The sequence below is a fragment of the Carassius auratus genome, chromosome 29 (assembly GCF_003368295.1).
Source record: "Carassius auratus strain Wakin chromosome 29, ASM336829v1, whole genome shotgun sequence".
Taxonomy (NCBI): Eukaryota; Metazoa; Chordata; class Actinopteri; order Cypriniformes; family Cyprinidae; genus Carassius; species Carassius auratus.
The window spans coordinates 15,421,389-15,434,351 of record NC_039271.1 but is presented as its reverse complement, the minus strand read 5'-3'; the positions used below and the strand labels follow the sequence as shown (position 1 = coordinate 15,434,351).

Genomic DNA, 12,963 nt, shown 5'->3' with positions numbered 1-12,963 from the left:
TTTCGTTGAATTTCACAGAGCATTGCAAAGATAGAAATCTGCTAGTATAAATGCATATGTGACATTTGTAGGCTGACTGAGCGATCTTAACAACCAAAATAAAATGATGTAACAGTTTTCTCTCCTGGTTTTGGGGCAGTGAGGTGGAAGTACATTTATCAAACACCATCACCCACTGTCCCTCCTCTTCTTTCTTTCATCCAGTGGCTTTTATTTATGGATTAAGCCCTTGTGTGGCACTTCATCCAGCTGTAATCCATTCTGCGGCCTTCTACAGACAGTCTCATTTATAAGGGTTTAGGTAATAGATGGCTAGAAAATGTTCATGATTTATGGGGTCACAGTTTTAGTGACCACTGACTGTCCAGTGATGAAGGACTGAACCCACTGAAATGATTCCTTTGACCAAACAGGTCACCAGAGAGGGTCATTAATATAATCAGTTGTAAGACAAAGAAAAACGCAATAAAATTTGCCTCAGAGTACCAAAAAAAAGAAAAGAAAAAAGTAACATTTAGAAATTTTCATTTTTTCCACTGGTCCTAAATTTTATTTATTAAATATAAGACATTTTTATAAATTAAATAAAAATTTATAGTTAATTATGTTTTTATACTTAGATTTAATTTATTGATCATATAATGTATCATGTAATGTTTTAGCAAATACCATATTTGTTGTATTTTATGTTTGTAGATCATTCAAAATAATAATAATAAAAAATAAATAAAAAATTAATAAAAATAAATACTATAAATACAAATAAATACTATTAAAATGACACTTGCAGTTTCTAAGAATAGTGATCAATGTTAATTCTACTTCTAGAAATTCTGCAATTGTGCATTATTTTTTACAACCATAATATATATGTGATTCTAAATCGAGAATAAAAAAAGTTCTCAGATCAGTTCAGAGTAGAGCACAGCCTTGACAAACAGTGAGTAATTTTGTGTTTTGTTCAGGTACGAGAGAGATTGCGGGTGTCACTAGAGAGGGTCTCTGCCTTGGAGGAGGAGTTGGCCGCAGCCAATCAGGAGGTGAGTCACACATGTTCTGATTTCTGTAGTTATACAGCAATATGCACCAAAAAGGAGTTAAGTAGACGTAATAAACATGCTATATATGTTTAATTTGTTGCTATGATGTTTTGTATTTGCTTGATCTCATTAGTGTGAAATGCAACAGAGCAAATAGTACCTTGTGTATTTTAGTGATTATTTTGGTATTGGCAGTCCAGATGATGCAGTTCTAGCTGAAAAAGCTTCAAACTTCTCAAATAACTTTTTTTTTTTTCTTTTAAGAGATATTTAATGATTGTGAGATTGTGTGTTCTGATTTTGACTGCACTGCGAGTTCTGCTGTGTGTTATAACGTCTCTGTTTCTGAATGAACACTCATCTGATCTCTTCGGGTCATGAGAGAGGGCCGCCTCAGATCAAAGAGCCGGACAGACGGCGAGGGGAGAAGAGGTGAAAGCAGTTATTTAAAACAAGACAATGACTCAGTCCTTAGACAGATAAAGAGAGATAACAAATAAATCATACAGTATGTAAAATATCTAAAGACTCACAGCATTTAAAAGCAAACATAATAATAGAAACATTTCACTTACATCTCATGGGCAGGTGTGTTCTGGGAAATTAAAAAACATACGGATTTCAAATGAGGCTGCTTTTAAATTTCAGCTCCCCAAGGTTACTTCTAGTGGTCAACCGATATTGTTTTTTTTTCTGACAGCCGATGCCGATATCTTGGGTGGCTGAAAGCCGATATAAAGCCGATTTAATTTTATTTATTTTAATTTATATTTTAGAAATTTGAAAATGGATTAACAATAAACTTGTAAAATAACTGTTAGCAATCAGTGATAGACGATGTCATCATCTATCAGCCCAACCCTATTGGGAATCATATTTTTTCAAATAAAGCCAAGATAACACTCATTTTTCATACAACGCACAGCGAAAATGACAAATGCATGAATCGCAGCATAATTTGAAATCACGAGTTTAATGTTCATGGAATTCAATTTGCACGGACCGAAAGTCATGCAGAGAACATGAAATCATGCAGATCACATGAAAATCTCACAACTGGGTTTGACACATTTTGCAAGGTTTGTTTAATTTAATGTTCATTAGCCATTAGCCATTATTTGCTGAATGCTGAATGCAAATGATAAAGTATTACAATGTTTGCCTTTCTATTACTAATAATATAAAAACACTTCTATCCGTGTTAAACACTACTGTTATTAAAAGTGGCTAACAGGATGAAGAATGTGAGCTGTAGAAACAATGCTATATATGCAAAAAATATATGTTTGAGTTATTTAACAATAAACATATTGAAATTGTATCCTAGTTTGTGCAGTACATATATTTAAATTTGAATGTTAAAAGTTCATATTGCTCTTGCTCTATTCTGTTTTGTTAATATAAATCATTTATTAAACAAAACAAAATAAGTGGTATCGCCCATCCCTAGCTGCCACTCTCAGCGCCGTCAAAATAAAAGTTTCAATTATTATTTTTATTAACAGCAACTGGGAGAAACGGGAGACTGTTGATACATTAGAAAAAAACGAACCTTGTACCATGAACAATTAAGATTGTTACCCTCTCTGTTCTTCAATAAATACAGTGTAATTAAGTCATGTGGAAAGTGTAGCATACTAATATTTGAAACATTTATTGTTGCATACAGCAGATTGTTTCAAATACTAATATGAAAATGAAGAACAATATCCAGTATAGAAGATATTCTATGATGTTTCTTTTTTTCCCTGTATAATATGCCCCTTTCACACTGCACGTCGAACCCACAATATTTCCGGAACATTGCCGGGTCGCCTTCTGTGTGAAAGCAACCACGTCCCAGGATTGATTCCGGCATTGAACCCGGGTCGGGGACCTAGTAACATTGCGGGGTTCGACCCGGGATGAGCGCTGTGTGAACAAAAGCCAGATCTAATTCCATGTTGAAGTGATGACGCGCGTTATCGCGCGACTATTTTACCGGCTGTTTTGAAGGAAGATCAACGTTCGCAATGAAAACACATGTGCAAACTGTAATGAAGCAGAGATCAGTTAGTTCCTTACTTTCCGTGCTGACGCAGAGATCGTTTGCTTGCTTCAGTGAAAGTATAACGTGCCAAGCGTTGTCGACTCGTACATTAAACGTCACGCGCTGATGTCACGTGACGTTACGGGATCTTCAAGGGTTGTGTGTGAAAGCACGGCAATGTTCCAGAAATATTGTGGGTTCGACGTGCAGGGTCATCACTGGCAGTGTGAAAGTGCAAAATCTAGCGACCCGGGAACAATTTCAGGAACACTTTACCTGTCTAATTGCCGGAATGGCAGTGTGAAAGGGGCTATAGTATTCAGTTTCTTAAATTTTATTATAGCTTTCACATATTTTAGCTCTCAGTGCGTTCTCAAAATTATGAGTGCTTCATGTCTGCACAGGCATAACTGAACTATCTCTATTTCAAGTTCACATTAATATCTCACTGTTAGAGGGAGCAAAATGTTGTTTTACGCAACCCATTCAGGTGAGTCACAAAGATGAATCGGGTTCCTCTGAAGTAGCTGTCTTCTGTTTGAAACAAACTAGTATTTCAGGCACCGCTGGGCTCGTATGCGCTCTGCTTTGATGAGACCAAATGAACGACATCAAAGCAGACATGCTTACTTTCATTGGCCTCCACTTCTCATTTACCTTCATTTGCAAGTTGCCTCAATATTCCGTCTCTTTGTGGGGTCAGAAGGTGTGGGATTATTTGATCTTCAGGCCTCAAAAAATGACAGACAATTCCCTTTCTTAGCCTTCTGAAATGCAAAGCCCTTTAATTGCTTCCTGAAAGGAAAGTGTGACGAGTGGTGATAAATCAAACCTCCATCTATCTTGCTTTCTCTGAGCTTACAGTGGACAGAGTGCCCTTTAGTCTGGAGAGAACACAATTTGGTTTGTGTTGGTGTGACAGTGCTCACCAGCCAGATAACCTGCTTTAGAGATGCTTCTAGAAGAATAATAGTTTATCTTATTAGGGATTATATACCAGCGGCCATGGTCAGCAACTTTTGTGGCTATACTTCAATGTGCTTCATTTTTACATTTATTGGGCTGTGGAAGCTTTGTGCTGGTCTAGATATACAGCATTTCTTAACTTACATATACTATAAGACCTAGTGGATGTCAGTGTAGTTTAAAAGTATAAAACATTCCATGTTTTTTTATTTAAATCATTTGGTACTAACTTGAGTACTATGGTATATATAAACTACCATGGTATAACAATCAACAATATATTGTAATTTTTTAAAAGGGATTTTATTATGCAACAGTAGGGTACCAATAGTAAAACTATGGTTATTTGTTAATTTAATACGTTAATGTTTATTATAACTTGGGTTGCCAATGTTAACCTGTCAGCAATTTATTTTTATTTTATTTTTTATTGATGTTTAGGGGAAATTTCACCCCAAAATTTTAAATAGTTCATGTAGTACTGTAGAAAGGCTGAGATAGTATTAAGTCCATATAATGCAAGTGAGTGGGTGTCCAAAAGCTGATGCCCCAGAAAGATGATGGTAATCCATATAGAATTACCCAACACACTCCCTTAAGGTGATTCATTACTATATTTGAGTTTGTACGATCTCATTCGACTGTTTGTGGCCCACTGATGGTTAGGTTAATTGTGGGGTTAAAGATGGACTTTCATACTTACTGTTCTAAAAATCTTATATTTCCGTGTGAATTCATACAAAATAGCAACCTCGTAAAATCTTTATTCTTTCTAACGAGATCAGGCTGATATGACACCAGTGGATGAAAGTCTTCTAAAGTGAAACAAACAATAAGTGTGTATGTAAGAATGGTAGAAGTTATAGTTTTTGCTTTGGAGATCGATTTCTGTTTTGACGTGTTATTGCAGCGTTGAGCAATGTAGCCAATCACAGACATATCTGATGATTTCTTGAATCAGAGGCGTTTAAGTTAGAATCCACTCACCGCTCAAATCATCTCATTATAACAAAGTGTTATAGTGTATAAGATATACACAGATATCTTACCAGAAAATGACTTCGGTAGAAGTAAAAGTCACAGTTTAGAATATTAATTGAGTAAAAGTTTTAAAGTGTGTGATATTTATTGTACTTATGTATGAAAAGTATTTTTATATCCCAGTTAGCACACGTACGTCTGCAAGATGTCTGTTAAAAATCGCTTAATCTGGAAAGCATCTGCTGTGTAAAAACTTCTGACAGATGTGTCTAGTAAGTTTTAGAGTCATTCTAAATCATAAACATCTTAAAGACACCTTCTAAGCGTCTGTTTTACATCTAATAGGAAACATCATATTGACATATTACAGATGAGCAGATGTCTCTATGACGTGTGCTATCAGGTATTACACTTAAGTATTGAAATTAAAAGTACATGTAAATCCAAAATAGAAAAGGCGCCAGTAAGTATTAAAATGGCTCTATACACAGTTTAAGCAGCAAGATTGTGATCAGTTTTAACTGTTTCTTCCATTTCGTGTCTTTGGGTTAGCATAAGGTACAAAGACTAGACAGTTAAAGCCACTCATTTCCAACATTTCTGCCACAATCTTTCCTGTCAGGAGAGCTACAGTACTGTACATTGGCAATCAAAAACTGATGGAAAACTGACCGTGCTTGCTGTTGATGTGCAACATGTATGCTTGCAGTTTTCATGAGGATGGACGTTATATATGAACATCATACAGAAAATTACTGTGGAAGAACACACGCACGCACTCACACACTCCAGTAAAAATGTGATTTGGTCTGGCCATTAAAACAGTATGAAAATATATTTATATATTTGGAACCTCCAAAAGGACACCAAATAACCAAATGATACAAGGAGCTCATATAAGCATATGAAAGAATTGTATAGTATGTGTGCAGTGAGCAAAGAGCTTTTTTACATTTTAGAGAAGTCAAATTGCAATACTGAACAGGACCACATGAAAAAAAAACCTAAACCAACCACCTGCTGACTGCATATATCTACTACAGTCCACAGATCCATTCAGTACAACTAAACACAACAAACATAAACATGACAAATCAAAACATTATAGTGAATGTGTGTGGAAACACGCCTTTACTTTGATTGCAATCTTCATCCATCAAAACTTTACTAGCGAGACACCGATTATCCATTTGAGAAAACATATTTTGTATGTGTTGCGTTGAAGATCCGCTCAGTCTGTACTTCACACAGTGCTAGTGCTAGTGCTAGTGCTCTTATGACAGAGCTTGAATTTAAAAGCGAAACATACTGGAATGAATAATTAACTGAAAACATAACACAAGTCCCTGTTCTCTCTGCAATCTAATCTGTATCTGTAATGAGCAGTGTTTGTAATAACGGCGTTTAAAAGAACGGCGTTAGGTTACGACGTTATTTTTTCAGTAACGGGGGTAATCTAACTAATTACTTTTCCCGTCGTTACAACGCCGTCAACGTTACTGAACGTTAAATGCGGTGCGTTACTCTGCATTGATTTAATAAACTATGCAATCTGAACGCACCCCTGGCTCACACAGCGAGTGAGCAGGTGGGTTAATAACGAGATAAGCGATTATAATTGGCTAAGGCAGAGGCATGTGTTTCATGGTAGCCAATCAGAGCCAGTGTTTTTACACACATGCCCGCACACGCGGCAGCGCCAGCGGCGCCAAACACATACACACTCACACATACGCAACAGCTACACAGAGATTCGCAGCAGAAATGGCGAGTCAGGAGCAATCCGATGAAAAGTTGGCATTTTCAATGTGGAGATATAAGCACTACTTCAAATTCATTGTGGTCAAAGGCAAGAACGTGCATGTAATGTGTACATGTAATGTGTGACACACATCTACAAAGCTAGTGGCCAAAAACACTTTTCTTACAAAGATAATACTTGAAGTCCAGGATAAAACTCTTGCTGTCTGTTGATGTGCAATAAATATTGAAAGTTATGTACGAACACCTGTCTGTTCTACTCATTTTAACTGACTTGTGAAAACTGCAAAGAAAAGAAAAAAAATTATCTGACATATAGCAACTTTTTTTTTTTTTTTACAGTAATGCAAATAGTTACTTTCCCTGGTAACGAGTTACTTTTATTATAGAGTAATTCAGTTACTAACTCAGTTACTTTTTGGAACAAGTAGTGAGTAACTATAACTAATTACTTTTTTAAAGTAACGTTCCCAACAGTGGTAATGAGCCTGGCTTCCTATATATTAGCGCTATTTTGCACCGATTGTTTAAATGCAGTCACTTACTGGATCATTGGTCTGAAAACTTTCCCGGAGTTTAGCAGCTTAAAATGATCTGATCGCAAGCAGAGAATCAAATTGGGTTAAAGGGTTAGAACAGAAATTGAGCTTCAGGAATTTCGCGTTAATCGTATGCATTAAAGTTGACAGCCCTAATAGAAATAGAAAACACGTCATATACAAATAATAAAGTTTGGATGAGACTGGAAATGTTTGTTGCTTCCAGGTGATACAAATAAAGAGTAATACCATCTCTCTTACTATTTATTTGCACTAGGCAGTAAAGTAGTAGTAGTAGGCTTATATTTGATGTAGTAGATGAATATCACTTTTTTTAGGATTTTTTGGGCCAGTGACGTTTATGTCAGGATGATAATATTGTCCTATTATGTCTTTACTGTTTGGTATTTTATCTGGCATAAAGTGTCCTACCAAACAACACAGTACAGTGTGTTTTGATATTAATGTTGCTGGTTATTATTTGGGGATTAACTTTCTCTGAAATGTGCTTTTGCAGATTGTGGCCTTAAGAGAGCAGAATGCGCACATTCAGAGGAAGGTGGCGTCAGGAGAAGGGGCTGAGGACTTGTTGGAGGGAACTGATACCCAGAAAGTTCATGGCAAGGTGGGGGACCAGGCTCTAAACTGCCTTAGAGTGGTTAATAGTCTACAGTCAGGCTTTGTTTTATTAATGCTAAAAGTTTGGGTCAGTAAGATTTTTGTTGTTGTTTAAAAATATATATATGTGAAATGAATTTAAAACAACTGTATTTTATGTATTCCTGTGATGGCAAGGCTGACTTTACCGGCAATTTCAGTCAATTTTAATGCTTGCTTGCTCAATAAAAGTATTAATTTATATTAAAAAAAAATAAATAATTAAAACCCCAAACTTTTGAATGATGCTGTAGCTAACTGGTAACTAGACATGATTTATTTTGATGTACAGTCAGTTAATTGGAAAAGAAAGAAACTACAGAAAATAGTTTTGAACACAGATGTATCCAATGAAATCAATAAACCTTCCTCTTTACAGTCTACACACACTCATCCTGTCAGACTGTATTTCTGGATCACATTTAATGTGCCGTTAAACCAGTCATAGCAAAATCACATTCCTGATGAAAAGTTAACAGGATGAGAAGAGAGCCATCGTCCTCTCACTGTCACCAGTGGGTGCCGTGCACGACATTAGATTGTGACTCATACAAGAGAAAGCTTGGCACTTAGCCAATTAGCCAAATTAATCTCCCATGATACTCAATAGATTTCGTAGCAGTACTGACAATATCCAGGTCCTCTGGCACTGATGCATGGGTCCAGCCGACCAAACAGAGGTCACTGGCTTTGCCTGTACGGTACAAACTAATCTGACCCTCCCAAATAGAAACAAAAAATCTAAAAAGACCAGAAAAAGAAGAGACAGTGAGAGGGAGTGAAAAAGTGAGAGTGAGTCATTATCAGGCCCTGCAGCCAGCCCAGAATAAACCATGGCTATTCTTTGTCTTGTCATTCTCATCTATTTACGATCACAGAACCCTCTTCTGGTGAAGTCATGTCGATCTCTCTTGGCTTCACAGCTTTGACAGAGTAAACTCTGTGTGCTCTGCAAATGATTATATCACCCTTCTGTCTTGGTGCCGGCACCATAAATTAAACAGGATATACAGTCTAATTTTAGTGCACTAGACATGTCAAGTTTTAGTGTGAATATGTGTCAGAAATCTTTATTTTAGGCATGGCAGAGGAACGATCTGCTGAGCCTCTGTTTCACACTCTGAAAATGCAATTAGACTGAACAGACACACATTTGCATGCTGGGAGTTCAACAATCCAGATAAAGAGCCCTTTGCTAAATGACCGTTTCAGTGAATGAACAGATGAACTAGCGGAAACATTAAACCTTCGAACTGGTCTAAAATAATAAATAAATTATAGGTCTTTTCTTTCATTCGAAAATTCTCAGTGTGCTGTATTTGCATCTGTTTAGTTTAAATTAATGTTGATTTAGTATTACAGTATCGGTTTATGGTTTTAACATTTAATTGGTAATTAATGATATGATTATTGGACATCAGCTTATTTGAACACTTAGACATATAGTATCTATTTTTATTATTATCTAAAACTAAACAAAAATGAAAACTTGCGCCTTAGAAACTAGCTAAAATTATTTTATTTTTGTTTTTTTTGTATGGTTTTAGTTTTATTTAAATATTATAACCCTGATGATTATAATATGCGTTTATACTGAATCAACAGATTCTGTTATTTAATCTGTTGAATCAATCTCAGAACATATATTGTTTGTGTCTGTTATGTGTGTTTGGGCTGCAGCGGTTGTCTAACGGGTCGATGGAGTCGGGGGACGAGGCCAGTCAGGTGGTGGAGCTGCAGGAGCTGCTGGAGAAGCAGAACTACGAGCTGGCGCAGATGAAGGAGCGCATGTCCTCGCTGTCCTCCCGCGTGTCCGAGGTGGAGCAGGAGCTGGAGACGGCTCGCAAAGACCTCATCAAGAGCGAAGACGTGAACAACAAGTGCCAGAGAGATATTAAAGAGGTGCAGCATTGGGTGTATGTCGAGCCTCTGTCTCAAATCAGACATTAATCTGGAATGCAGTGCAGTTCAGTGGCCCTGTGCTTGTTCTCTGCACAATACAGTTGAATCTAATCGAATCTGTATTAGGCTGTGTCCGAAACCTCATCTGACAGTAGTAATCCAAACTGTATGTTTTTAAACATCCTTTGTACTCAAATGCAGTTTCTTTTAACCGTGCCTTCATACTAAATTCAGTCTGTTGCAGCACTGACTGACTGAAAGCAAAGCAACTGCCTTCAGTTTCGGACACAGCCTTGTAACATTGATAATTAGCGACAGCTGGACGGATTCTGGGAAATGTCTGTTGGATTGGAGATACAGCTATTGATTAAGAGAGAGGTTGTGGCAGCCTGGAGCAGTGTGTGTGTGTGTGTCTGTGTAGGAATGTGTGTGTTTGCTTCTGTGCATATTTGTCCTCAAGCCTGTGTGTAATTATAGGCAAGGATTTTTGATTGACAGTTAGACCGTTACACCTGCGGGCTCTATCTTAGGTGTGTGTCTGAGAACCACTAACCTACACTCAGTATGTGTTTGTGTGTACAGGCGATGTGTCAGAAAGAAGACATGGAGGAACGGATCGTGACTCTTGAGAAGCGCTATCTCAGTGCCCAGAGAGAGTCCACGTCACTACATGACATCACAGACAAGCTGGAAAACGAACTGGCCAATAAGGAGGCGTTCCTCAGACAGGTCAGGTTCTGACCACTTGTGTTCCAATTTCATTTTCTTTTAAGCATTTTTTCCAATTGCTTTGATGTACTGCAATACCTTAACTGCGTAGTGCACAGATGTTTTGAACTTGGCCACTGGCAGACCGTCATTCCATTCGTAATTGAACATCGAGATCATGGTCAGCATTGACACCATTTCATATCTTGCCAAATGATTTACCAGGAGTTCTGAGAAAAAGTGCTGAGAGATGTGAAAAACAAAACAAAAAAACGATTTTTTTGTTGCATTTTATCCCAAAAATGGGAAATATGAATTTACATTTGAATTAATTGATTTAGCAAACCCTTTTATCCAAAGCGACATATTATATATATAAAAAAAGATAATTTCATGTCAACTCATCATTTTAGTTAATGATTAACATCAATTTATATTTTGTTTTCATTTATTTTTATTTTATGTTTTAGATTTTTTTATATATTCTATTTAAGCAAAAATAAATTACAATTTATTTTTTCATGTAATATGTACAATTTTATTTTATTTCAGCTTTATTTCATTTAAAGAAACCTATTTTTAATTTTGGGATTTAACAACATTATTCCATACAAGGTAAGTGAGTTGAAACAGTATGCATTTATCACCCTCTAATAAGAGTTTATTTGTTCCAAGAACAGCCAGAAAAAGTCAGTTATGTGATTTTGTTTGTTTGGGCACACTGAAATTGGCCACAATGATCCAATTGTTGCTGTGGAAGCTGGACTGTCCTATATGTCTGAAATATGAGGATAAACTCAAAAAAGCCTGATCAGACACTGTGTGTGTGTGTGTGTGTCTGTGTGTTTTTCCTCCCACAGATGGAGGAGAAGAACAGGCAGTTACAGGAGAGGCTGGAGTTGGCGGAACAGAAGCTCCAGCAGACCATGAGGAAAGCTGAGACTCTGCCTGAAGTTGAGGCTGAGCTAGCACAGAGGATAGCAGCTCTCACCAAGGTACTGTACTGGATACCTCACGCACACACACACACACACACAAACACACACACACACGTTCTGCATTTAATGCAAACCAGTGGAACTCTGTAACTAAATTATCATTTGTTTTGAAATTAACAAGAAGTAAACAAGAAGTTATCACTTCTTATAAATTAAGAAGTGATAACTCAAATTAACTGATTCATTGAAGTGAACCATCAGAACAAACTGTTCACAGAAATGAATCAGACAAACAGTAATACTTGTGAGAGAGACGTCAAACTGCAATTCATGTTTGGTTCAGATATTTAGGCTAGGGGTCAAGGGCCATTTTTGAGGTGGTTTCTCCTATTGACCACTGCATATTAAGGTGCTCTAAACATTTTTGGTTTGTTTGGTGCAAAGCATAACATTGCATTTAGTGTACAGTACATTTATTATGTAGATTCATCATCATAAAAACATAAGGAACAGTAGAAAGAAATCTCTTTCAAACTTGTGTAGTGTACTGATAAGATTGCTTTGAAAGGTCAATGTAATTGAAGGGTAAAATATATCAGTATATTATTTGTCTGGAATGTGTTAACAGATTTTACGTAATTTTCACAAAGCACAGAATAATTACGTAATTTTGTGTATTTATTGCTTACTGTACATAACTTAGATTAAAAAGTCATATATTAACTTCAGAAGAATTTGCATTATAAAATGATGTTGGTTATATTAAACTTTATAAAAACAATATAACACTGTTATTTTTTTATTCTTTCTTTTGAAAAGTGTTATTTGTTACATAATTATCTCGTTGAAAGAAATATTGCATTATTATTATAATTTTTTTGTTGTTGTTCTTTATATATAAAAATTAATTATATATAAAATATTATATTGTTACTTTGTTATAACATAAAAATATGATTATCTAAATCTGCATGGTTTGGTCTTTATACAATTTTAATTTGTTTTATAATTAATATAATGTAATTTATATGATAATATTTCCTGTGCAACTTTTGCCCTTTCTTAAAAAAAGCTGCTACATTTTTTTTTTATTAAACTGGAACGATTCCGACCTAAACCTGAATGAGAGGTGAGAGGCTGGCAGGTGGTTTCTCACTATGACCACTGCCCCCGAAAGGGTAAAAGAAAAATTAAGCATGTACAAGTACAAGACAGAAATTAAACTCTTGTTCATTCTTTAAAACACTCTACTGTGGAAACATGGACAGATAGAAATGACTCATACTCTGTTCATTATTAACGTTGTTTGGTATTTCTCTGTATTGTGTGGTTTGGTAGTCTGATAAGGAACCTAAACTCCAGGACATGAACTGCAGTCTTAGGAAGGTGGGGCTGAAAGCTTCTCTCTCTCTCTCTCTCTCTCTCTCTCTCTCTCTCTCTCT

At 36.1% G+C, this 12,963-nt stretch overlaps 1 protein-coding gene across 4 annotated transcripts in view; it reads left to right on the top strand.

Moving 5' to 3' along the window:
* Positions 1-12,963, top strand: part of ppfia2 (PTPRF interacting protein alpha 2) — a 149,888-nt gene that overhangs the window by 111,530 nt on the left and 25,395 nt on the right. For 2 of the 4 annotated variants that reach the window (XM_026209833.1, XM_026209831.1), the window contains exons 5-10: positions 966-1,040; positions 7,834-7,941; positions 9,654-9,875; positions 10,458-10,604; positions 11,444-11,578; positions 12,860-12,907. In XM_026209833.1, coding sequence (XP_026065618.1) covers positions 966-1,040; positions 7,834-7,941; positions 9,654-9,875; positions 10,458-10,604; positions 11,444-11,578; positions 12,860-12,907 — 735 coding nt within the window. The remainder of the gene's footprint in view (positions 1-965; positions 1,041-7,833; positions 7,942-9,653; positions 9,876-10,457; positions 10,605-11,443; positions 11,579-12,859; positions 12,908-12,963) is intronic. The other 2 variants (XM_026209834.1, XM_026209835.1) reach the window with 1 other exon arrangement.